The 27392-nt window shown below is 53.9% G+C and overlaps 1 protein-coding gene across 1 annotated transcript in view; it reads left to right on the plus strand.

Annotated features, from left to right (window-relative positions):
- The window catches only part of baiap3 (BAI1 associated protein 3), a 281399-nt gene that overhangs the window by 84813 nt on the left and 169194 nt on the right, over positions 1-27392 (plus strand). The window contains exons 3-6 of the mRNA XM_072481213.1: positions 7172-7262; positions 16588-16662; positions 17254-17361; positions 18359-18418. Of these exons, the coding sequence (XP_072337314.1) occupies positions 7172-7262; positions 16588-16662; positions 17254-17361; positions 18359-18418 (334 nt within the window). The remainder of the gene's footprint in view (positions 1-7171; positions 7263-16587; positions 16663-17253; positions 17362-18358; positions 18419-27392) is intronic.

Consider the following 27392-nt stretch of genomic DNA (forward strand, 5'->3'; position numbering starts at 1 on the left):
ACACCCCCTCCCCAAACAACACACCGCCCCCCAAAACAACACCCCCTCCCCAAACAATACACCGCCCCCCAAACAACACCCCCTCCCCAAACAACACCTCCTCCCCAAACAACACCCCCTCCCCAAACAACACACCGCCCCCCAAACAAAACCCCCTCCCCAAACAACACATCGCCCAAAACACCGCCCCCCAAACAACACCCCCTCCCCAAACAACACACCGCCCCCACAAACAACACCCCCTCCCCAAACAACACACCGCCCCCCCAAACAGCACCCCCTCCCCAAACAACACACCACCCCCCCAAACAACACCCCCTCCCCAAACAACACACCGCCACCCCAAACAACACCCCCTCCCCAAACAACACACGCCCCCCAAACAACATCCCCTCCCCAAACAACACACCGCCCCCCAAACAACACCCCCTCCCCAAACAACACACTGCCCCCCAAACAACACACCGCCCCCCAAAACAACACACCGTCCCCCCAAACAGCACCCCCTCCCCAAACAACACACTGCGCCCCAAACAAAACCCCCTTCCCAAAAAACACACCGCCTCCCAAACAGCACACCACCCCCCCAAACAACACACCGACCCCCAAACAACACACCGCCCCCCCAAACAACACCCCCTCCCCAAACACACCGCCCACCAAACAACACCCCCTCACCAAAAAACACACCGCCCCCCCCAAACAACACACCCTCCCCAAACAACACACCGCCCCCCAAACAACTCCCCCTCCCCAAACAACACACCGCCCCCAAACAACACACCGCCCCCCCAAACAACACCCCCTCCCCAAACAACACACCGCCCCCCAAACAACACCCCCTCCCCAAACAACACACCGCCCCCCAAACAACACCCCCTCCCCAAACAACACACCACCCCCCAAACAACACCCCCTCCCCAAACACACTGCCCCCCCCAAACAACACCCCCTCCCCAAACAACACATCGCCCCCCAAACAACCCCCCCTCCCCAAACAACACACCGCCCCCCCAAACAACACTCCCTCCCCAAACAACACACCACCCCTCCAAACAACACCCCCTCCCCAAACAGCGCCCCCTCCCCAAACAACATACTGCCCCCCCAAACAACACCCCCTCACCAAACTACACATCGCCCCCCCAAACAACACCCCCTCCCCAAACAACACACCGCCCCCCAAACAACACCCCCTCCCCAAACAACACACCGCCCCCCAAACACACCCTCCCCAAACAACACACCGCCCCCCAAACAACACCCCCTCCCCAAACAACACACGGCCCCCGCAAACAGCCCCCCTCCCCAAATAACCACCCTCCCTAACCCTGCCCTCCTAAACCAACAGCCCCTCCCCAAGCAACACCCCCTCCCCAGCACCCCCTCCACAAACTACACTCCTCCCTTCCCCAACACCCGCCAACAACCCCCATCCCCTCACCCTCTCCGAAGATCCACCCTCCCCAACACATCCTGTCCATAAACACTCCCCCTAAACAACCCATCACCAAACAAACACCCCTCCAGAACATTCCTCGCCCCCCAACAAACAGCCCCTCACCAAACAAACCCTCCCGAACACCCCCAAACAGACCCTCGCTAAAGAACTCACCCCCTACAAACACCCCCTCAAACAAACACCCTATCCAAGCAATCCCCCATACGCAAACTCCTCCTAAACACACCATCTCCAAACAATACCCACCCCACAAACATCGCTTCCCCAAAAGGCCTACTCCCTCCCAAACGCTATCCTTCCAAACCAACCACCCCTACCAAAAAACCCCTCCCCAACCCCCCAACCCTCTAACATTCTTCATATTTAATAAAAGTATACTCCAGATATTCTAACTTCACAACTTTTTGTGAGCCCAAAGACCTCCGTGAAACCCTAACCGGTGTCTATATGGGGCGGGGGGGGGCGGGGGGGGGGGGGGCGGGGGGGGGGGAAACCCAGATCACAGATTCCCCCCAGCCATGCTAGATACCACCTTCAAAAGATGGAGGCGGGAACGGGGGCACATTGAAGGTCGGGGACTTCTACGTAGGGCACAGACTGGCGACACTAGACGAACTGACGAGGAAATGGAGGCTAGCAAAAGGACAGGAAATGAGACACCTCCAAATAAAACACTTCCTCCGCAAAGAGACAGTGGGGTACCCTGGGGCCCCAGAAAGCACACCACTAGAGGACCTGATGGGCACAAGCAGTGAGAACGGGGAGCTATGTGGGAAAATATATGGACAGCTACTGGACAGAGCCCGTACTCCACTGGACGCGATCAGACAAAAATGGGAGGACGAACTGGGGACAGAGGTAGGATGGGGATTCTGGAGCGAAGCACTGAGCAGGGTGAGCTCCACCTCCTCCTGTGCAAGGCTAAGCCTAATGCAGCTCAAAGTGGTGCACAGAGCGTACCTGGCCAGAACCCGAATGAGCAGGTTCTTCCTGAAGGTGGAGGATAAATGTGAACGGTGTCAGAGGGGCCCGGCCAACCACACCCACATGGTTCGGGCTTGCCCCAAGCTTGCTTGGTTCTGGGCAGCCTTCTCCGAGGCAATGTCCAGTGTTGTGAGGGTGAAGCCATGCCCAATAGTGGCAATCTTCGGGCTATCGGAGCAGCCAGAGCTACACATGGGGAAGGGGGCCAACGCCCTCGCTTTCGCTTCCCTAATCGCACGCCGGAGAATCCTGCTCGGCTGCCGATCGGCAGCACCACCCACAGCTGCAGACTGGCTCACTGACCTCTCGGAATCTCTCCACCTGGAGAAGATTAAGTACGCCACCCGAGGGTCAGGGGAAGGCTTCCTGGATACTTGGGGGCAGTTTGTCGGTCTGTTCCAAAACCTGTTTGAGGTCAACAACGAGGAGTAACCTAATAAGAATTTTAAAAACAAACGCCAAGATAGATGAGGTACCAAAAGACTGCGCAACCCGGGGTGGGGGGGGGAGAAGGAAGGTGGGGAAACCATGAGAGATGAGGGGGGGGGGGGCTACTCCCCCCTATTTTTTTTTTTTCTCCACTGTGTCCGGAAAATAAACGAAAGGCACAGTCGAGAGGGAGGGGGGCAACGGTGGAGGCGGAGGAACCATAGACCGATCCAGAGGGTAACGAAATGCACATAGGGTCAGTTAAACGGAGGACAAACTTAAACCTCTTTGTATAATAAAGGAAATTAGCGCGGGCAAGAAAAATGTGATGTGTGTATATACAACTGCTTATAAATATGGGAAATGACAATAAAAAGATTTATGTTTAAAAAAGTATTCCATATGGAGGCTGTGTCTATATGGGGGGTCAGTATTCCATATGGAGGCTGTGTCTATATGGGGGTCAGTATTCAGTATGGGGGCTGTGTCTATATGGGGGTCAGTATTCAGTATGGGGCTGTGTCTATATGGGGGGTCAGTATTCAGTATGGAGGCTGTGTCTATATGGGGGGGTCAGTATTCAGTATGGGGCTGAGTCTATATGGGGGGGCAGTATTCAGTATGGGGCTGTGTCTATATGGGGGGTCAGTATTCCATATGGAGGCTGTGTCTATATGGGGGTCAGTATTCAGTATGGGGGCTGTGTCTATATGGGGGGTCAGTTGTCAGTATGGGGACTGTGTCTATATGGGGGGGGCAGTATTCAGTATGGAGGCTGTGTCTATATGGGGGGGGGGGTCAGTATCCGGTATGGGGGCTGTGTCTATATGGGGGGTCAGTATTCAGTATGGGGGCTGTGTCTATATGGGGGGTCAGTATTCAGTATGGGGGCTGTGTCTATATGGGGGGGTCAGTATTCAGTATGGGGGCTCTGTCTATATTGGGGGGGTCACTATTCAGTATGGAGGCTGTGTCTATATGGGGGGGAGTATTCAGTATGGGGCTGAGTCTATATGGGGGGGCAGTATTCAGTATGGGGCTGTGTCTATGTTGGGGGGGTTACTATTCAGTACGGAGGCTGTGTCTATATGGGGGGGAGTATTCGGTATGGGGCTGAGTCTATATGGGGGGGCAGTATTCAGTATGGGGCTGTGTCTATATGGGGGGTCAGTATTCGGTATGGAGGCTGTGTCTATATGGGGGGGTCAGTATTCAGTATGGAGGCTGTGTCTATATGGGGGGTCAGTATTCAGTATGGAGGGTGTGTCTATATGGGGGGTCAGTATTCAGTATGGAGGCTGTGTCTATATGGGGGGGGGTCAGTATTCAGTATGGAGGCTGTGTCTATATGGGGGGTCAGTATCCGGTATGGGGGCTGTGTCTATATGGGGGGTCAGTATTCAGTATGGAGGCTGTGTCTATATGGGGGGGTCAGTATTCAGTATGGAGGCTGTGTCTATATGGGGGGCCAGTACTCAGTATGGGGCTGTGTCTATATGGGGGGTCAGTATTCAGTATGGACGCTGTGTCTATATGGGGGGGTCAGTATTCGGTATGGAGGCTGTGTCTATATAGGGGGGGTCAGTATTCAGTATGGGGCTGTGTCTATATGGGGGGGTCAGTATTCAGTACGGAGGCTGTGTCTATATGGGGGGTCAGTATTCAGTATGGAGGCTGTCTATATGGGGGGGGAGTATTCAGTATGGGGGCTGTGTCTATATGGGGGGGTCAGTATTCAGTATGGGGACTGTGTCTATATGGGGGGTCAGTATTCAGTATGGAGGCTGTGTCTATATGGGGGGTCAGTATTCAGTATGGAGGCTGTGTCTATATGGGGGATCAGTATTCAGTATGGAGGCTGTGTCTATATGGGGTGGGGTCAGTATTCAGTATGGAGGCTGTGTCTATATGGGGGGTCAGTATTCAGTATGGAGGCTGTGTCTATATGGGGGGTCAGTATTCAGTATGGAGGCTGTGTCTATATGGGGAGGGGTCAGTATTCAGTATGGAGGCTGTGTCTATATGGGGGGTCAGTATCCGGTATGGGGGCTGTGTCTATATGGGGGGGTCAGTATTCAGTATGGAGGCTGTGTCTATATGGGGGGGCAGTATTCAGTATGGGGCTGTGTCTATATGGAGGGGCAGTATTCAGTATGGGCTGTGTGTATATGGGGGTCAGTATTCAGTATGGGGCTGTGTCTATATGGGGGGGGGGCAGTATTCAGTATGGGGCTGTGTCTATATGGGGGGGCAGTATTCAGTATGGGGCTGTGTCTATATGAGGGGTCAGTATTCAGTATGGGGCTGTGTCTATATGGGGGGTCAGTATTCAGTATGGGGCTGTGTCTAGATGGGGGGTCAGTATTCAGTATGGGGCTGTGTCTATATGGGGGTCAGTATTCAGTATGGGGCTGTGTCTATATGGGGGTCAGTATTCAGTATGGGGCTGTGTCTATATGGGGGGCAGTATTCAGTATGGGGCTGTGTCTATATGGGGGGGTCAGTATTCAGTATGGAGGCTCTGTCTATATGGGGGGTCAGTATTCAGTATGGAGGCTGTGTCTATATGGGGGGGGGGTCAGTATTCAGTATGGAGGCTGTGTCTATATGGGGGGTCAGTATTCAGTATGGAGGCTGTGTCTATATGGGGGGGGGTCAGTATTCAGTATGGAGGCTGTGTCTATATGGGGGGTCAGTGTTCAGTATGGAGGCTGTGTCTATATGGGGAGGGGGTCAGTATTCAGTATGGAGGCTGTGTCTATATGGGGGGTCAGTATTCAGTATGGGGCTGTGTCTATATGGGGGGCAGTATTCAGTATGGGGCTGTGTCTATATGGGGGCAGTATTCAGTATGGGGCTGTGTCTATATGGGGGGCAGTATTCAGTATGGGGCTGTGTCTATATGGGGGGGCAGTATTCAGTATGGGGCTGTGTCTATATGGGGGTCAGTATTCAGTATGGGGCTGTGTCTATATGGGGGTCAGTATTCAGTATGGGGCTGTGTCTATATGGGGGTCAGTATTCAGTATGGGGCTGTGTCTATATGGGGGGCAGTATTCAGTATGGGGGCTGTGTCTATATGGGGGGTCAGTATTCAGTATGGGGCTGTGTCTATATGGGGGGCAGTATTCAGTATGGAGGCTGTGTCTATATGGGGGGTCAGTATTCAGTATGGGGCTGTGTCTATATGGGGGTCAGTATTCAGTATGGGGGCTGTGTCTATATGGGGGTCAGTATTCAGTATGGGGACTGTGTATTTGTGGGGGGGAAGTTTTCAGTAAGTGGGCTGGGTCTATATATGGGGGGTCAGTATTCAGTATGGAGGCTGTGTCTATATGGGGGGGTCAGTATTCAGTATGGAGGCTGTGTCTATATGGGGGGTCAGTATTCAGTATGGGGCTGTGTCTATATGGGGGGCAGTATTCAGTATGGGGCTGTGTCTATATGGGGGTCAGTATTCAGTATGGGGCTGTGTCTATATGGGGGTCAGTATTCAGTATGGGGCTGTGTCTATATGGGGGTCAGTATTCAGTATGGGGCTGTGTCTATATGGGGGGCAGTATTCAGTATGGGGGCTGTGTCTATATGGGGGGTCAGTATTCAGTATGGGGCTGTGTCTATATGGGGGGCAGTATTCAGTATGGAGGCTGTGTCTATATGGGGGGGGTCAGTATTCAGTATGGGGCTGTGTCTATATGGGGGTCAGTATTCAGTATGGGGCTGTGTCTATATGGGGGTCAGTATTCAGTATGGGGACTGTGTATTTGTGGGGGGGAAGTTTTCAGTAAGTGGGCTGGGTCTATATATGGGGGGTCAGTATTCAGTATGGAGGCTGTGTCTATATGGGGGGGTCAGTATTCAGTATGGAGGCTGGGTCTATATGGGGGGTCAGTATTCAGTATGGGGCTGTGTCTATATGGGGGGTCAGTATTCAGTATGGGGCTGTGTCTATATGGGGGGCAGTATTCAGTATGGGGCTGTGTCTATATGGGGGGCAGTATTCAGTATGGGGACTGTGTATTTGTGGGGGGGAAGTTTTCAGTAAGTGGGCTGGGTCTATATAGGGGGGGTCAGTATTCAGTCTGGAGGCTGTGTCTATATTGGGGGGGTCAGTATTCAGTATGGGGCTGTGTCTATATGGGGGGTCAGTATTGAATATGGGGGCTGTGTCTATATTTGGGGGTCAGTATTCAGGAAGTGGCGGTGCTGTTTTGATGGCCCATCAAGCTGCTGTGTGTTGCTGACACGTCTTCCTGCTTCGGCATGTTGAAAATATATATTTTATCTATGCAACAGGACTGATGAAGAAGGCGATGGTGATTTCTTTGAAAAACTGACTGCTATTCAACGAAAGCAGGAGAGTATGCAGCGTCTGGACTACACAAAGGTACATTGCTGTCACTGCTCCTCACTCAGCCCCAGGGTAACCTGGCTGAATTCACTGACTTAACCCGTACTACTGTTTTTTCCAGAGTGACTGCTCTGTGATCACTGTGCTGCCTCGTGTGGGGGGGGGGGGGGCTGCCAGTGGTCACTGCCCATACTCAGTGCCAGTGGTCAATGCCCATACTCAGTGCCCGTGGCCAGTGACTGTGGTCACTGCCAATATTCAGTGTGCATGGCCACTGCCCGTGGTAAGGTGCTGTGATCAATGCTCCCAGTAAGTGCCTGAGGTCTGTGCCCAAGGTCAGTGCCCAAGGTCAGTGCCCATGGTAAGTTGCTGTGGGCAGTGCCTGATGCACTAGCAATTACGACTAGACGACAGTAGAATGTAATCAAGACTTTATTACACAGAGATGTGTGGCCTCCTACAGCAGCTTATGAAATGGCTGCAGTTCAGAGAACACACACATTTATACTCTGCCTCCTGGGCGGAGCCAGCAGGCAGGGATCTACCCCCGTACCTGTAGTACAGGGGCCTTACCATAATACCCATATATACAATATAATACAACAGTGGTGACTGCCACATTCACCCCCTGTTAAAAATGAGTCCAGCGGGGGTGGTGGAAAACTATATACATACAGATTGGTTTTAAAATTACAGAGAAGGTTACAAATTTAGACGATCGGGCGACTTGATCTGTCGTTGAGAGCGCCGCAGTGCTGGTGGCAACTCAGGCATCGGTTTGGTCTTCGGTGACTCCTGGAGCGTGTCGAAATCCTCTTCATCCCCGGGTGGGAGCAAGGGGAGGACGGGTTGTCCAGGAGCGGGGGCTGCGGTAGGGTGCGCCGGGGGAGGGGAGGGTGGCGCCGGGGCGGGGGGGGGGGGGGTGGGCAGCTGGTGCCAGATCCCTGAGGGAGACTGTGTCTTGGCGGTCGTCGGGGTACGCTACGTAGGCGTACCGTGGGTTTGCGTGGAGCAGCTGTACTCTCTCAACCAATGGGTCCGCCTTGTGGAGCCGCACGTGCTTGCGGAGGAGGACGGGTCCTGGAGCTGCCAGCCATGTTGGGAGCGAAATCCCGGAGGTGGACCTCCTGGGGAAGGCAAGGAGACGTTCATGGGGGGTTTCGTTGGTCGCGGTGCACAGGAGCGACCAAATGGAGTGAAGTGCGTCGGGGAGGACATCCTTCCAGCAGGAGGCCGGGAGATTTCTGGACCATAGGGCCAGCTGGACGGCCCTCCAAACCGTCCCATTCTCCCGCTCCACCTGCCCGTTTCCCCTGGGGTTGTAGCTGGTCGTCCTGCTCGATGCCCCTGTTGAGCAGGTACTGGTGCAGATCCTCGCTCATAAATGAGGATCCCCGGTCGCTGTGGACGTAGGCGGGGAAACCGAACAGAGCGAAGATGGTGTTGAGGGCCTTGATGACGGTGGCAGACGTCATATCGGGGCATGGGATGGCGAAGGGGAATCGGGAATACTCGTCGACCACATTAAGAAAGTACGTGTTGCGGTCGGTGGAGGGGAGGGGTCCTTTGAAGTCCACGCTGAGGCATTCAAAGGGGCGGGAGGCCTTCACCAGGCGCGCACGGTATGGCTGGTAGAAGTGCGGTTTACACTCTGCGCAGACCTGGCAGTCTCTGGTGATAGCCCTGACTTCCTCGATGGAGTAGGGCAGATTGCGGGCCCTAATGAAGTGGTAAAAGCAGGTGACTCCGGGTGGCAGAGATCGTCATGCAGGGTCCGGTGTCCATCCACTTGTGCGCTGGCACATGTACCTCGGGACAGGGCATTGGGGGGCTCGTTGAGCTTACCGGGGCGATACATAATCTCGTAATTGTTGGTGGAGAGCTCGATCCTCCACCTCAAGATTTTATCATTTTTGACCTTACCCCGCTGTGTGTTGTTAAACATGAAGGAAACCGACCGTTGGTCAGTGAGGAGAGTGAGTCTCCTGCCGGCCAGGTAATGCCTCCAATATTGCACAGCTGCAAGGGCCTCCTTTTCGACGGAGGAGTGCCACATTTCGGAGGCATGGAGGGTACGGGAAAAGAATGCCATGGGCCTGCCTGCCTGGTTGTGGGTGGCAGCCAAAGTGAAGTCTGATGCATCGCTCTCGACATGGAACGGGAGCGTCTTGTCGACTGCGTGCATTGCGGCGTTGGCGATGTCGGCCTTGATACGGTTGAAGGCCTGGTGAGCCTCGGCCGTCAGTGGGAAAGCGGTGGATTGGATGAGTGGGCGGGCCTTGTCCGCAAAGTTTGGGACCCATTGGGCGTAATACAAAAAGAACCCCAGGCATCGTTTGAGGGCCTTGGGGCAGTGGGGGAGAGGGAGTTCCATGATGGGGCGCATGCGATCGGGGTCGGGCCCTAGAACTCCGTTCTGAACCACATAGCCGAGGATGGCTAATCGGTTCGTGCTAAACACACACTTCTCCTTGTTGTAAGTTAGGTTGAGGAGTGTGGCGGTGTGGAGAAATTTGGAAAGGTTAGCGTCGTGGTCCTGCTGGTCATGGCCACAGATGGTGACATTATCCAGGTACGGGAAAGTGGCCCGCAGCCTGTACCAGTCAACCATTCGGTCCATCTCCCGTTGGAAGACCGAGAGCCCGTTGATGACGCCGAAGGGAACCCGAAGGAAATGGTAAAGGCGGCCGTCTGCTTCAAATGTAGTGTATGGGTGGTCCGCCTTACGGATGGGGAGCTGTGGTAGGCAGATTTCAGGTCCACTGTCGAGAAGACCCGGTACTGTGCAATCTGATTGACCATATCAGATAAGCATGGGAGGGGGTACGCGTCGAGCTGCGTGTACCGATTGATGGTCTGACTGTAGTCAACAACCATCTTGTTTTTCTCCCCGGTTTTCACCACTACCACTTGGGCTCTCCAGGGGCTGTTGCTGGCCTCGATGATACCTTCCCACAGCAGCCACTGGACCTCAGACCTGATGAAGGTCCTGCCCTGGGCGCTGTACCGTCTGCTCCTGGTGGCGACTGGTTTGCAATCCGGGGTGAGGTTTGCAAACGGGGAAGGCGGGTTGACCTTAAGGGTCTTACCCCGCAAACAGTAAGGGGTGGTAGGGGTCCGCCAAATTTCAAGGTTAGGCTCTGGTTAGGCCGAGTAGCAAGGCAGCGCAGAGGTTGGGGAGGACGTAGAGCCAGAAGCCGCTGAACTCTACGCCCTGAGGCACGATCAATTGGCCAAAGACGATAGTTGAATCCAACTGAGGCTTTATTGCTATTAGATGTGTGGCCTCCCACAGCAGCTGGCAAAATGGCTGCTAGCTGGAGGACACGCATATTTATACCCCGCATCCTGGGCAGAGCCAACAGGCAGGGACTACCGGCGAACCTGTAGTACAGGTCCTACCATACAACACCTAATACAGGTTCAACAGTGGTTTACCACATTCACCCCCTGTTTAAAATTGAGTCCGGCGGGGGTGGTGGATAACTATATACAACAATGAGTTAATATTTACAAGATTTGAGAAAACAAATGTCCTTTGATGTCCGGTGGACCGGTCAGAGGTTTAGCCGGTCCGGGGCCTTGATGTTCCTCTGGGAGCGACGCAGTGGTGTCGGCGATGTTGGTGCTGATCTGGTCGAAGGTGCCTCTGGGAGGGTGCCAAAATCCTCTTCATCGTCGGGCATGGGCAGAGGGGGGACAGACAGCCCTGGGAGGGGGGGGGGGTTGCTGTTGTGAGCAACGGGGGAGGGGAGGGTGGCGCCGGGGGCGAAGGAGGTGGTGAGGAGGTGGAACCTGCTGGTGCCAGGTCCCTGAGGGAGACGGTATCCTGGCGGACATCGGGGAACGCCACGTAGGCGTACTGGGGGTTTGCGTGGAGCAAGTGCACCCTCTCCACCAACGGGTCCGCCTTGTGGAGTCAGACGTGCTTACGGAGGAGCACGGTTCCCGGAGCTGTGAGCCAAGTCGGGAGCGACACCCCGGATGTGGACTTCCTGGGGAAGGCAAAAAGACGTTCATGCGGTGTATTGTTAGTGGTAGTGCAGAGTAATGAGTGAATGGAGTGGAGTGCATCAGGGAGGACCTCCTGCCAGCGGGAGGCTGGGAGGTTTCTGGACTATAGAGCCAGCTGGACGACCCTCCATACCGTCCCATTCCCCCTTTCTACTTGTCCGTTTCCCCGGGGGTTGTAGCTTGTCGTTCTGCTGGAGGCGATACCCCTGCTGAGCAGGAACTGACGCAGCTCATCACTCATGAATGTGGATCCCCTGTCACTGTGGATGTGGGCAGGGAAACCGAACAGAGTGAAGATTGTGTTGAGGGCTTTAATGACGGCGGCAGATGTCATGTCGGGGCATGGGATGGCAAAGGGGAACCTGGAGTATTCGTCGATCACACTGAGGAAATATGTGTGACGGTTGGTGGAGGGGAGGGGGCCTTTGAAGTCCATGCTGAGGCGTTCAAAGGGGTGGGAGGCCTTCACCAGGCACGCGCGGTCCGGCCGGTAGAAGTGCGGCTTGCACTCCGCACAGACCTGGCAGTCCCTGGTGATTGTCCTTACTTCTTCGACGGAGTTGGTCTACCTGTGTGCTGGCACATGTACCTTGTGATAGGGCGTCTGGGGGTTCATTGAGTTTGCTGGGGCGATACATAATCTCGTAATTATAGGTGGAGAGCTCGATTCTCCACCGCAAAATTTTATCATTTTTGTTCTTGCCCCGCTGTGTGTTGTTGAACATGAAGGCTACAGGCCGTTGGTCTGTGAGGAGTGTGAATCTCCTGCCGGCCAGGTAATGCCTCCAATGCCGCACAGTTTCAACGATAGCTTGGGCCACCTTTTCGACGGATGAGTGCCGAATTTCTGAGGCATGAAGGGTGCGGGAGAAGAATGCCACGGGCCTGCCTGCCTGGTTGAGTGTGGCGGCAAGAGCGACGTCTGATGCGTCGCTTTCTACTTGGAAGGGCAGTGTCTCATCTACAGCGTGCATTGTGGCCTTGGCAATATCAGCTCTGATCCGGGCGAAGGCCTGTTGGGCCTCGGCCGTCAGGGGAAACTGGGTGGTCTGTATGAGTGGGCGGGCCTTGTCCACGTAGTTTGGGACCCACTGAGCGTAGTACGAAACTAACCCCAGGCAGCGTTTGAGAGCCTTGGGGCAGTGGGGGAGGGGGAGCGCCATGAGGGGGCGCATGCGGTCGGGATCGGGCCCCAGAACTCCATTCTGGACCACATAGCCGAGGATGGCTAAGCGTTTCGTGCTGAACACGCACTTCTCCTTGTTGTAAGTGAGGTTTAGGATAGTAGCGGCGTGGAGAAATTTGGCGTCGTGGTCCTGCTGATCATGGCCACAGATGGTGACGTTGTCTAGGTACGGAAAGGTGGCCCGCAACCCGTACCGGTCGACCATTTGGTCCATCTCCCTTTGGAAGACCAAGACCCCATTTGTGATACTGAAGGGGACCCTAAGGAAGTGGTATAGGCGGCCATCTGCCTCGAAGGCGGTGTATGGACGGTCCGATTTACAGATGCGGAGCTGGTGGTAAGCGGATTTCAGGTCTACCGTTGAGAAGACCCGGTACTGCACAATCTGGTTAACCATGTCAGATATGCGTGGGAGGGGGTACGCGTCGAGCAGCGTGTGTGTACCTGTTGATGGTCCGGCTGTAGTCCATGACCATTCGGTGTTTCTCCGCAGTTTTAACCACTACCACTTGAGCTCTCCAGAGGCTGTTGCTGGCCTCGATGATGCCTTCCCGAAGCAGCCGCTGGACTTTGGACCTGATGAAGGTCTTATCCTGGGTGCTGTACCATCTGCTCCTGGTGGCGACGGGTTTGCAATCTGGAGTTAGATTGGCAAAGAGGGAAGTTGGGTCGACCTTTAGGGTCGCGAGGCCGCACACAGTGAGGGGTGGTAAGGGCCTGCCGAATTTCAGATTTAGGCTCTGGAGGTTACACTGGAAGTCCAGGCCGAGGATTAGTACAGCGCAGAGATTAGGGAGGACGTAGATCGGAAGCTGGTGAATTCTACGCCCTGGACCGTGAGCGTGACCGTACAGTATCCCCGGATCGCTACGCAATGGGATCCGGAGGCCAGGGAGATTTTTTGGTTGGCGGGGTGTATTGTGAGGGAGCAGCGCCTTACCGTATCCGGGTGTATGAAGCTTTCGGTGGTCCCGGAGTCCAGCAGGCAGGAGGTTACATGTCCGTCGACTTTCACGCTGGTGGATGCGTTGGTCAGGTTATGCCGACGAGACTGGTCGATTGACATGGAGGCGAGTCTTTGTTGGTCGTTGGGTAATGGGACAGCTGGTGAGCCCGGGTCCTGGAGCGCTGGTGGTGCCCATGTGCTGAGGGGTAGACAAGATGGCGGTGCCCGAAGATCTTGAGGGTAACAAAATGGCGGCGCCCATGGAACACGTTGCGGGGGGTGGAACGAGATTGCGGCGCCCATGAAACGCACGTGTCGCGTGGAGGGGAAGATGGCGGCGCCCACTGGCCGCACGTGGTCTGAGGGGGTGGGATGGTGACATTGTCTGTGACAGAGGGGGTGGGGCCGATAGCGGCTACTGAGCGGGCCTGGCACACCGCGGTGAAGTGGCCCTTCTTCCCGCAGGCTTTACAAAGGGCAGCGCGGGCCGGGCAGCGTTGGCAGGGGTATTTCTGTTGGCTGCAAAAATAGCATTGGGGGCCCCCGGGGTTCGCTGGCTGGCGTGCCGCGCAGGCTGGCCAGCGCCCCCGCTGGGGTGGCTGTCTGTGGGGTCCACGAAGCGCAGGAGGGGTGGGCCATGCGGTTGGGGGTGTAGGACTGGACATTGCGCAGGGCAACCGTCATGGAGAGCGCTAGCGTTTTAGTCTCCCTTCTAGGAGCCGCTGGCGTATGAGATCTGACCCAATTCCAGTCACAAAAGCGTCCCGCATCAGGAGGTCTGAGTGTTCCGTGGCCGTAACGGCCTGACAGTCACAGTTCCGGATTAGTGGGATTAGGGCCCGCCAGAAGTCTTCTATGGACTCACCAGGGAGTTGAGAGCGAGTGGCGAATGCGTGCCTGGCGAAGAGTGTGTTAGTTTCCTGTGCGTAGTTGTCCTTGAGTCGAGTCATGGCTTTGGCGTAGTTTGGCGCGTCCTGGATTAACGGGAAGACTTTGGAGCTCAACCTGGAATATAAAATCTGAATCTTCTGAGCCTCCGGAGCAGGGGTTGGTGCCACGTTGATATACGCTTCAAAGCAAGCTGGCCAGTGCTGGAAGTCCTTTCTGGCATCGCTTGTGTGCGGATCCAGCTGCAGGCGATCCGGTTTAATACGGAGGTCCATCCGTAGAAACTGATAGCAATAAATTGAGGCACGATCAATTGGACAAAGACGATAGTTGAATCCAACTGAGGCTTTATTGCTATCAGATGTGTGGCCTCCAACAGCAGCTGGCGAAATGGCTGCTAGCTGGAGGACACGCATATTTATACCCCGCCTCCTGGGCGGAGCCAGCAGGCAGGGGCTACCGGCGAACCTGTAGTACAGGTCCTACCGTACAACACCTAATACAGGTTCAACAGTGGTTTACCACACGCCCTGGACGGTGAGGGTGGCGATGCAGTACCCCCAGATCGCCACGGAGTGGGATCCAGAGGCCAGGGAGATTCTTTGGTTAGCGGGGTGTACCGCGAGGGAGCATGAAGCTCTCAGTGCTCCCAGAGTCCAGAAGGCAGGATATCTCGTGCCCGTCGACCTTCACCTTTGTTCAAGCGGTCGCGAGGTTGTGCGGTCGAGACTGGTCGATCGTGACCGAGGCGAGACGCGCTGGTTGTCGGTGGTTGCAGGCGATGAGCGGCCCGATGAGGTGCCTGATGGGCAGGGGTCCTGAGGCGGGTACGATGGCGGCGCCCTCGGGCCGCACGCGTCCTGGGGCAGGCAAGATGGCGGTGCCCATTGCTTCTGAGGCAAGCAAATGGCGGCGCCCATGGGCCGCACGTGTTGTGGGTGGAGCAAGATGGCGGCACCCACGGGCCGCATGTGGTCTGAGGAGAGGAAGATGGCGGCGCCCACTGGCCGTACGTGGAGGGTGCAGGGACAATAGCGGCGATTGAGCGGGCCTGGCAAACTGCAACGAAATGTCCCTTTTTGCCACAGGCCTTGCAGAGCACGCTCCGCGCCGGGCAGCGCTGCCTGGGGTGTTTTGTCTGTCCGCAGAAGTAGCACTTGGGTCCCCTGGGGTTGGTTGGTTGCCACACGCGCAGGCGTGGGGTTGACTGAGGACGGTCGCTGATGGGGTCCACGAAGGGGTGGCCACTGGCGGGGTCCACGATGCACAGGGGGGGTGGGCCATGCGGTCGGGGGCATACGCCTGTACGTTGCGTGAGGCGACCGTGAGCAAGAGCGCTAGTTTCTTGGTCACCGCGAGGTCATGCGTGGCCCCTTCTAAGAGGCGCTGGCGGATGCAGTCAGACCCGATGCCCGTAACGAACACGTCTCTCGTTAGCAGGTTCGAATGTTCAGTGGCCGAAACGGCCTGGCAGTCACAGTCTCTCACCAGGGCGAGCAGGGCACGCCAGAAATCTTCCACAGACTCACTGGGAAGTTGGTGCCGCATGGATAGGAGGTGCCTGGCGTAGATCTTGTTGGTCTGCTGAGCTTAATTCTCCTTCAGTAGCGCCACGGCCTCTGCGTAGGTAGGCACGTCCTGGACGAGGGGAAAAACATTGGAGCTCAGCCGCGTGTACAGAATCTGGAGCTTCTGTGCTTCTGATATTGGGTCTGGCTCAGACCCGATGTATGCGTCAAAGCAAGCTAGCCAATGTTGGAAGTCCTTTTTGGCGTTGTCTGCTTGAGGATGCAGCTGCAGGCGATCCGGCTTGATGCGGAGGTCCATCTCTGAAAAATCTCTGTGTAATAAATTGATGCACTATCAATTACGACGAGACGAGAGTAGAATGTAATCGAGGCTTTATTACACAGAGATGTGTGGTCTCCTACAGCAGCTTACGAAATGGCTGCTGTTCAGAGAGCACACACATTTATACTCCACCTCCTGGGCGGAGCCAGCAGGCAGGGATCTACCCCCGTACCTGTAGTACAGGGGCCTTACCATAATACTCATATATACAATATAATACAACAGTGGTGACTACCACAGTGCCCATGGTCAATGTCTGTGGTCAGTACCCGTGGTCAGTGCCTGTGGTCAGTGGCCATAGTCAATGTCTTTGAATGGTACCCGTGATCATTGGCTTTGAATGAGGCCTGCGCTCAGTGCCCATGGTCAGTGCCCGTGGTCAGTGCCCATGGTCAGTGCCCAGACCACAGTTTTCTGCCAGTATTTTTGAATTCCATGTGAAATATAACTTTTTTAATTTTCCCTCTTTTCCACAGCCTCTGGAAGAGGCCAGTGACATCTCTCCTCAAAGGACCGGACACCGAGTTGGGCTGAAGATGTCACATGGCGAGGTAACATTTACCTTCACCTTCACCTACAGCATGGACTATCTGGTGTGGAGAAAGAGAGGCACTGAGATCCAGGGAAGGGTGGGGTTGGTGACTGGGGCTGGGGAGCGGTTGCTGGGTGGTGTGGGGTGGTTGGTGATTGGAGGTGGTTGATGTGGTGAGTGCTGTTGGTGAAAAGGGAGGGGGTTTGGGAGGGTGGTTGTTGGGTGGGATGGGTGGTGGGTGTGGCTGTAGGTGGGGGCGTGATTGAGATGGGGTGAGGTGGTGGGTGTGAGTGTGATTGGGAGCTGGTTGGTGAGTGGGGGTGGGGTGGTTGGTGGGTGGTATGGGATGGTAGGTGATTGGAGGTGGGGGCGGGGGGCTAGTTGGTGAATGGGGTGGGGGGATGGTTGGTGAATGGGGGTGGGAGCTGGTTGGTGAATGGGGTGGGGGGATGGTTGGTGAATGGGGTGGGGGGCTAGTTGGAGAATTGGGAAGGGGGGCTGGTTGGTGGGTAGGGTTTATGGAAAAATGGGGAAGGGAGAGTGTGGTTGACGATGGGACTGGGAACAGTTCAGTACGCTTTCAGCCATTATGCTGTACCTGTCCCTATAGTTGCTGTTGCTGTATGAGGATGTGCTGTACACCCTGATCCACCGAACTGGTGTCCCCTCCGCGACACACATCACAGACCAGGATGAGATGCTCCGCTATTTGCAGAAGGTAATTCCAGAATTACAGTATCCCCACAATGTAACCCCAGCAATATATGCAGTGCCACATTGTAATCTCATCAGTACAGACAATGTCAGACTGTAACTTGAGTGACAGACAGCCTCCTGGGTGCAGGATGTCCTACACTGTAACTGTCACCACACAGACAATCCCACACTGAAATCCCAGAGATACAGGCAGTCCCACACTGAAATCCCAGGGATACAGGCAGTCCCACACTGTAACCTCAGGGGTACAGGCAGCCCCAATCTGTAATCACAGGGATACAGGCAGTCCCACACTGTAACCTCAGGGGTACAGGCAGTCCCAATCTGCAATCACAGGGATACAGGCAGTCCCACACTGTAACCCCAGGCAGTTGTAGGTAAGCATCAACAATATGTACAGTGTAGTTGTCTTGGGGAAAGGGAAGGAGGCAGAGAGGCTGAAATATACAAAAGGATACAGACAGAAAGAGAGCGAGGGAGGCCTGATTTAGAGATAATGTGATGGATTTCAACTTTCCCACCCGGGAATTAAAACTAGCACGGCGGATCAACCTCGCTACTGAAACTGCTTGAGTTTGATTGTGTTGAAGTGGTGTCTATAATGGGGCTGGCCCAGAACTGTAGGTTCACACCTGGATGGCTGGTGTGAAATGTGCACCAGAATAAGGAGTGTATCTATCCTTGCAATGCAAGCATCCAATTCCATAGATTCCTGGCCATCCACCATCCTCTTGGAAGAACTTCCTCCCTGGATAGGATGGGTTGAGAGTGGCCTGGCATTGGTCAGAGTTCTTGCTCCTGCCAGGAATTGCATGGTCATCAATGTCACGAGAATATAGGATCTTACTCAGCAGTGATATCCCCTTTAGTTGAATATGCTCACTGCCTAGGATTGCACCTGAAGACTGACTGCCTGGGACAGGGAATCAGTGCCTGGTGCTCAGTGTATAGTGATGTATTTAGAGTGTGAGAGGATAATGTGATTTTAAATGTTGCAGGTTTTCAGACTGGATGAAGGTGATTATGAGACTGTGATGCACAGAGTGAAAGAAGCAAAGGTAAGGCTATCAGCAGGTGTTAGAGCTCAGCACCAGAGGATTGCTGTCACCGTAAACCTGTGACTCTGATACAGGAAACAAATCCCCAATAAACCCATTCCCAATATTCCCAGTAAACCTGTGCGCTGAGCAGTATTGTTTTAATAAACATTTTATTGAGGTACTTATGGTTTTATAACAACAGAAGAAACAATGTACAAGAAACTATGAACACAGTGCAAAAGCTGTCTTCCTCCCTCACAGGTCCCACCTTTATTATCCCCCTACTCTAAACTAAACTAAGCCCCAACCCCCCCTTTCTGCTGACGGTTAATTTTCCCCAAAGTAATCGAAGAACGGTTGCCACCTCCGGGCGAACCCTAACATCGACCCTCTCAAGGCGAACTTAATTTTCTCCATACAGAGAAAGCGAGCCATGTCCGATAGCCAGGTCTCCGACTTCGGGGGCTTTGAGTCCCTCCATGCTAATAGTATCCGTCTCCCGGCTACCAGGGAAGCAAAGGCCAGAACATCTGCCTCTTTCTCCTCCTGGATTCCCGAGTCTTCCGACACTCCGAAAATCGCCACCTCTGGACTCGGTGCCACCCTTGTTTTTAACACCGTGGACATCATGTCCGCAAACCTCTGCCAAAATCCCCTAAGCTTCGGACATGCCCAGAACATATGAACATGGTTCACTGGTCCTCCCGCAAACCTTGTGCACCTGTCTTCCACCCCAAAGAACCTGCTCATCCGGGCCACTGTCATGTGAGCCCGGTGAACAACCTTAAACTGTATCAGGCTGAGCCTGGCACATGTGGACGTGTTGACTCTACTCAATGTGTCCGCCCAGAGGCCATCCTCTATCTCTCCTCCCAACTCCTCTTCCCACTTGTGCTTTAGCTCCTCAGTCTGTGTTTCCTCTGACCCCATGAGTTCCTTGTAAATGTCAGAAACTCTCCCTTCTCCCACCCACACTCTGGAAACTACCCTGTCCTGTATCCCCCTTGGCGGCAGGAGCGGGAAGGTTGAGACCTGCCTGCGTAGGAAGTCCCGCGCCTGTAGGTACCTAAACTCATTCCCTCCCGTCAATTCAAATTTCTCCTCCAACTCCCTCAGGCTGGAAAAGCTCCCCTCTATAACCATATCTCCCATCCTCTCGATCCCTGCTCTCTGCCATCTCTGGAACCTTCCATCCAGCCTCCCCGGGACAAACCAGCGATTATTACAGATTGGAGACCAGACCGATGCTCCCTCCGCTCCCACATGTTTCCTCCATTGTCCCCAGACCCTCAGGGACGCTACCACCACGGGGCTGGTGGAGTACTGTGCAGGTGGGAACAGCAGAGGCGCTGTTACCAATGCTCCCAAACTAATGCCCTTGCTATATTCGCCGCCCAATCATCGTTACTAAAGTTCGACAGCGCCAGCCCGCCCTCCCCCCGGCTCCGCTCCAGCATTCCCTTTTTTACTCGCGGGATCTTACCCACCCATTCAAAGCCAGTGATCACCTTATTGACCCTTTAAAGAAGGATCGTGGAATAAAGATGGGGAGATACTGAAACACAAACAGGAATCTCGGGAGGACCGTCATTTTCACTGTCTGCACCCTCCCAGCCAGTGACAACGGGAGCGCAGCCCACCTTCGGAAATCTTCCTTCATTTGGTCTACTAGTCGGGCCAGATTTAACTTGTGGAGCCGTTCCCATTCCCGCGCCACCTGGATGCCTAGGTACCAAAAGCTTCCCCCTATCACCCTAAACGGCAGCTACCCCAATCGCCTCTCCTGCCCCCTTGCCTGGATCTCACTTTTACCCATGTTCAATTTATAACCTGAAAACCGGCCAAATTCCCCCAGAATCCTCATAATTTCTTCCATCCCTTCTAGTGGGTCTGAAACATATAGGAGTAGGTCGTCTGTGTATAACGAGACTCTGTGTTCCACCCTCCCCGGACCAGCTCCTTCCATCCCCTTGAAGCTCTCAACGCAATTGCCAGCAGCTCTATGGCCAGCGCAAACAGCAGTGAGGAGAGGGGGCATCCCTGCCTTGTCCCCCGGTGCGGCCTAAAATAGTCCGATGTTGACCTGTTCGTCCGTACGTTCGCCACGGGAGCCTGATACAACAACTTGACCCAGTCGATAAACCCCCACCCAAATCCGAACCGTCTCAGTACCTCCCACAGATATTCCCATTCCACATGATCAAATGCCTTCTCCGCGTCCATTTCAACCACTACCTCCACGTCCCTACCTTCTGGGGGCATCATGATCACATTCAGAAACCTTCTTATGTTGGCCGGCAACTGCCTAACCTTAACGAATCCTGTCTGGTCCTCCCCAATCACGTCCAGAACGCAGTCTTCAATCCTAGAGGACAAGATTTTGGCCAGCAGTTTGGTGTCTACATTTAGTAGGGAGATCGGTCTGTAGTACCCGCAAAGCTCCAGGTCCTTGTCCTGCTTTAGGATCAATGAGATTGTGGCCTGTGACATCGTCGGGGGAAGCACCCCTCTCTCTACCTTGCCTCATTAAATGTCCTCATCAGCAGTGGCCCCAGTATCCCAGAGAACTTTTTATAAAACTCCACTGGGTACCCGTCCAGCCCCGGGGCTTCACCCGACTGCATGGTCTTCAGCCCATCTGCTATTTCCTCCAACCCGATCAGGGCCCCCAGCCCTTCTACCAACCCCTCGTCCACCTTTGGGAACGTCAGCCCGCTAAGAATTGCCTCATCCCCTCCGGCCCACTTGGGGGTTCCGACTCATACAACCTGCTGTAAAACTCCTTGAACGCCTTATTAACCCCTGCTGAATCTCCGACCAGGTTCCCATCTCCCCGTCCCTTAATTTCCCAATCTCCCTGGCCACCTCCCGCTTTCTGAGCTGCTGCGCAAGCATTCTGCTGGCCTTCACTCCATATTCATAAATCGCCCCCCTCGCCTTCATCAGCTGCTCCACCGCCTTTCCTGTAGTTAACAAGCCAAACTCCGCCTGTAGCCTCAGTCGTTCCCATAAAAGCCCTGCCTCTGCATAACTCCTGTTGACCTGTAGTATTTCCCTTATCAATCGGCCCATTTCTGCTTTGTCTGTCTTCTCCCCGTGGGCCCGTATCAAAATCAGTTTCCCTCTAACCTCCGCCTTCAGCGCCTCCCAGACCATTTCAGCCAAGACTTCCCCCGTGTCATTAACTTCCATGTAGTTCTGGATACATTTCCTCAGCCGCCCACACACCTCCTCGACCGCTAAAAGTCCAACATGCAGTCTCCAGTGCAGGCGTTGTTCACACTCCTTGCTCACCTGTAGGTCAACCCAGTGCAGGGCATGGTCTGAGATCGTGTTCGTTGAATACCCCGTGTCCACTACCCCCGCCAGTAAAGCCCTGTTCAAGATACAAAAGTCAATCCGGGAGTACACTTTATGCACATGTGAGTAGAAAGAGAACTCCTTCGCTCTCGGCTGCCCAAATCTCCATGGGTCCACCAGCCCATTTGCTCCATAAACCCCTTTAGCTCCTTTGCCATTGCTGGCACCCTGCCCATCCTTGAGCTCGACCGATCCAGCCCTGGATCAATGACTGCGTTAAAGTCCCCTCCTATGACCAACTTGTGCGAATCCAGGTCCGGGATCTTCCCCAACATCCTCTTTATGAACTCCACATCATCCCAATTTGGCGCACGCACATTCACGAGAACCACCGGCAGCCCCTCCAGCTTCCCACTAACCATAATGTAACGGCCTCCCACATTTGCAACTATTCTTCCTGCCTCGAATGTCACTCGCTTGTTAATCAGGATCGCGACCCCTCTAGCCTTAGAATCCAGCCCCGAGTAAAAAACCTGTCCGACCCATCCCTTCCTTAATCTAATCTGATCAGTTACTCTAAGGTACGTCTCCTGTGGTAAGGTACATTGCCACATCCGCCTTCAGTCCCCTCAAATGCGCGAACATGCATTCCCTCTTAACCGGCCCATTTAGCTCTCATGTTCACGTGATCAGCCTGGTTAGGGGGCTTATCGCACCCCCCCCCCCCACTCCGCCGATCAGCCATCACCTTCCTTGGGCCTGTCTCCAGCCCACGCCCCATGCACCCGCAGGCCCGCCCCCAGGCAGCCTCCGCCCCGACCTCCTCTTTGTCCCACAGCAAAAATCCCTCCCTTGTCAGCAGAACATTTTACCCCCCTCGCCCCCCCTAGTAACAACCCTCTGCAAACCATCCCCTTCAACAAGCATAATATCTGCTCACATCCCATTACGCCTCCATGAGCTAGCCTGCCCAGCTAACTTGGTGACCCCCGCCCATGGCGCCAGACATTTTCCCACCTATTGTTCCCTCCCCCCTCCGTCCCACTCTGACACACATACTCAAAAGAAAAACAATCCCAACACAATTGCCCGAAAGAAACACAAAATAAAATCCAACAGAAGATCTAACATCTAACATTCACACCTCCGTACCCCATCAGTGCAAATGCAAACTTTAGCTCACACAGCTCTGCAGCAGGCCCCAAATCAATACAGAAGGCATTACAAATAACGTCTGAAAAACAAGAAACTTTTTTAACACGAGTGCTGCAGCAAAGTTCGAAGACCTCCCTTTCCTTCTAGCGAAGTCCATCGCTTCCTCGGGCGACTCAAAATAAAAATGTTGCTCCTCATACGTGACCCAAAGACGGGCCGGATACAGCTGTCCAGACTTAACCTTTTTCTCAAAAAGGGTCGACTTTATCTGGTTGAACCCTCCTCTTCTCCTGGCCACATCCGCACTCAGATCCTGGTATATACGCAGGACGCTGTTCTCCCACTTACAGCTCCATGCTTGCCTGGCCCACCATAAAATACACTAATTGTCCAGGTATCTGTGGAATCTCACCACCATTGCCCTTGAGGGGCCCCCCACACGCGGCTTCCTCGCGAGCGCTCTGTGAGCCCTGTCCACCTCCAAGGGTCGGGAGAACGTCCCATCCCCCAGTAACTTCTCGAACATGCCCGCTATGTATGCCCCAGCGTCCGCTTCTTCGGACCCCTCCGGAAGACCAACGATTCTCAAGTTCTGCTGGCGGGACCTATTCTCTAGTTCCTCCACCTACTCCAGGAGCCTTTTCTGCTGGTCTCTCAGCATCCCTACCTCCAATTCCACTGCTGTTTGGTGTTCCTCCTGCTCAGTCTGTGCCTTCGCCACTTTCTGGATCGCCCGATCTTGAGCATCCAGTCTAAGTTCCAGCCACGCAATCGATTCCTTAATCGGGTCCAAGCATTCCTGTCACTGCTTGGCGAAGCTCTGCTGTATGAACTGCATCAGCTGCTCCGTTGACCACTGGGCCGTCAAGCCAGGAATCTGGTCATCCGCCATGCTTTTTCCCGCTGCAGCTTCAGCCCAAGCCTTCTCTGTTCGCCAATTTCTTCCTTTGCGAGCACTTCTGGTCCGCCTCTCCATGCACTGATGTAGGATTCCTTTTCACAATTGCCTCCACCATCAATTTTCCGAATGAAATCCGACAAAAATCGGGGGGAAAGGTCAAAAGGGCCGACCCGAGCGGGAACCACCAAATGTGCAACCTACTCCTTCATAGCCGCCACCGGAAGACTCTTGCGCTGATCAGTTTAAGGGAACTTTTTGCCCATTGTACAGTTGCAAATCTCTTTAGTTTAAATCTCTCCCAATTTACGTTCCCCGGATTTATACTCCTCCATTTGCAGCACCCCCTTGACCAACACTCCCCAATTTACACCCACCCCGCTTTACACCTCTCCATTTACAGCACCCCCAATCTACACACCCCAATTTACATCCCCCGCTATTTACTCCCCCCACCCCCTTATCTACTCCCCCTGATCTACTCCCCCTGATTTACTCCCCCCGATCTACTCCCCCTGATCTACTTCCCCTGATCTACTCCCCCTGATTTACACCCCCTGATTTACTCCCCCTGATCTACTCCCCCTGATTTACTCCGCCCTGAACTACTCCCCCTGATTTACACCTCCTGATCTACTCCGCCCTGATCTACTCCGCCCTGATTTACTCCCCCTGATTTACACCCCCTGATCTACTCCGCCCTGAACTACTCCCCCTGATTTATACCCCCCAGATCTACTCCGCCCTGATCTACTCCCCCTGATTTACTCCCCCTGATTTACTCCCCCTGATTTACTCCACCTGATCTACGTCCCTGATCTACTCCCCCTGATCTACTCCGCCCTGATCTACTCCCCCTGATTTACTCCCCCTGATTTACTCCACCTGATCTACGTCCCTGATCTACTCCCCCTGATCTACTCCGCCCTGAACTACTCCCCCTGATTTATACCCCCCAGATCTACTCCGCCCTGATCTACTCCGCCCTGATCTACTCCCCCTGATTTACTCCCCCTGATTTACTCCACCTGATCTACTCCCCCTGATTTACTCCCCCTGATTTACTCCCCCTGATTTACTCCCCCTGATTTACACCCCCTGATCTACTCCCCCTGATCTACTCCCCCTGATTTACACCCCCTGATTTACTCCCCCTGATTTACTCCCCCTGATTTACTCCCCCTGATTTGCTCCCCCTGATTTGCTCCCCCTGAACTACTCCCCCTAATTTACTCCCCCTGATCTACTCCGCCCTGATCTACTCCCCCTGATTTACTCCCCCTGATCTACTCCCCCTGATTTACTCCCCCTGATTTACTCCCCCTGATTTACTCCCCCTGATTTACTCCCCCTGATTTACTCCCCCTGATTTACTCCCCCTGATCTACTCCCCTGATTTACACCCCCTGATTTACTCCCGATTTACTCCCCCGATTTACTCCCCCTGATCTACTCCCCCAGATTTACTCCCCTTGATCTACTCCCCCATGATTTACTCCCACTGATCTACTCCGCCCTGATCTACTCCCCCTGATTTACTCCCCCTGATCTACTCCCCCTGATTTACTCCCCCTGATTTACTCCCCCTGATTTACTCCCCCTGATTTACTCCCCCTGATTTACTCCCCCTGATTTACTCCCCCTGATCTACTCCCCTGATTTACACCCCCTGATTTACTCCCGATTTACTCCCCCGATTTACTCCCCCTGATCTACTCCCCCAGATTTACTCCCCTTGATCTACTCCCCCATGATTTACTCCCACTGATTTACTCCGCCCTGATCTACTCCACCGGATTTACTCCGCCCTGATCTACTCCCCCGGATTTACTCCCCCCTGATTTACTCCGCCCTGATTTACTCCCCCTGATTTACTCCGCCCTGATTTACTCCCCCTGATTTACTCTGCCCTGATTCACTCCCCCTGATTTACTCCGCCCTGATTTACTCCCCCTGATTTACTCCACCCTGATTTATTCCGCCCTGATTTACTCCGCCCTGATCTACTCCCCCGGATTTACTCCCCCTGATTTACTCCCCGATTTACTCCCCCTGATCTACTCCCCCTGATCTACTCCCCCTGATCTACTCCCCCTGATCTACTCCCCCTAATTTACTCCCACTGATTTACTCCGCCCTGATCTACTCCCCCGGATTTACTCCGCCCTGATCTACTCCCCCGGATTTACACCGCCCTGATTTACTCCCCCTGATTTACTCCCCCTGATTTACTCCCCCTGATTTACTCCGCCCTGATTTACTCCGCCCTGATTTACTCCCCCTGGTTTACTCCACCCTGATCTACTCCCCCTGATCTACTCCCCCTAATTTACTCCCACTGATTTATTCCGCCCTGATCTACTCCCCCGGATTTACTCCGCCCTGATCTACTCCCCCGGATTTACTCCGCCCTGATTTACTCCCCCTGATTTACTCCGCCCTGATTTACTCCGCCCTGATTTACTCCGCCCTGATTTACTCCGCCCTGATTTACTCCGCCCTGATTTACTCCGCCCTGATTTACTCCCCCTGATCTACTCCGCCCTGATCTACTCCCCCTGATCTACTCACCCTGATCTACTCACCCTGATCTACTCCCCCTGATCTACCCCCCCTGATCTACCCCCCCCTGATCTACTCCCCCTGATCTACTCCCCCTGATTTACTCCCCCTGATCTACTCCCCCTGATCTACTCACCCTGATCTACTCCCCCTGATCTACTCCCCCTGATCTACTCCCCCTGATCTACTCCCCCTGATCTACTCCCCCTGATCTACTCCCCCTGATCTACTCCCCCTGATCTACTCCCCCTGATCTACTCCCCCTGATCTACTCCCCCTGATTTACTCCCCCTGATCTACTCCCCCTGATCTCCGCCTTGCTAATTTGAAGCCCTGTTAGCATGATATGAGTTGAATGGAAACATGCCAGAATCTACTATAAGGGATATGATAACTGAACTCTCAATAATGGTAAGATTGTGCAGATTCAACACGGATTCATAAAAAGAAAGTCATATTTGACAAACCTCGTAAACATTTTTAATGGATCAAACTAGCAGAATAGATAAGGGGGGACCAGTATATGTGGCCAGCATATTTAGTTTTTCAGAAGGTGTTTGATAAGATCTCACACAGGAGATTAGTGAGCAATGTTGGAGCATATGGGATTGGGGCAATATACTAGTACGGGCTCATCTTTATTTACTCTGTGAAATCTGTTTGTGATTTTGAACATCCCTATCAAATCTCTTCTTGGCTTCTCTACTGTGTGGAAATAATCCCAATTCCTATACAGAACAGAAGTCGCTCCTCGCAGAGTATTCCGATACATTTCTGTAAAGCATGGTTTCCAGAATTGAAACCAAATCAATGTTTAATGCAAGTTTAGCATAACTTCCTTACTTTTATATTCTATAAAATAGATATATGAACGGGCGGAGAACAGGGGGAAGTAGATCGTTGGAAAATAGGCGACAGGTTTAGATAAAGGATCTGGATGGGCGCAGGCTGGGAGGGCTGAAGGGCCTGTTCCTGTGCTGTAATTTTCTTTTGTTCTTTTATTCCCCTGTTTAAAAAGCTAATTATGTGTCAGTTTTAACAGACTTTTCAACTACCACGCACCCGCCCTCCCCAGTC

Source organism: Scyliorhinus torazame, chromosome 17 (assembly GCF_047496885.1).
Source record: "Scyliorhinus torazame isolate Kashiwa2021f chromosome 17, sScyTor2.1, whole genome shotgun sequence".
Lineage (NCBI taxonomy): Eukaryota > Metazoa > Chordata > Chondrichthyes > Carcharhiniformes > Scyliorhinidae > Scyliorhinus > Scyliorhinus torazame.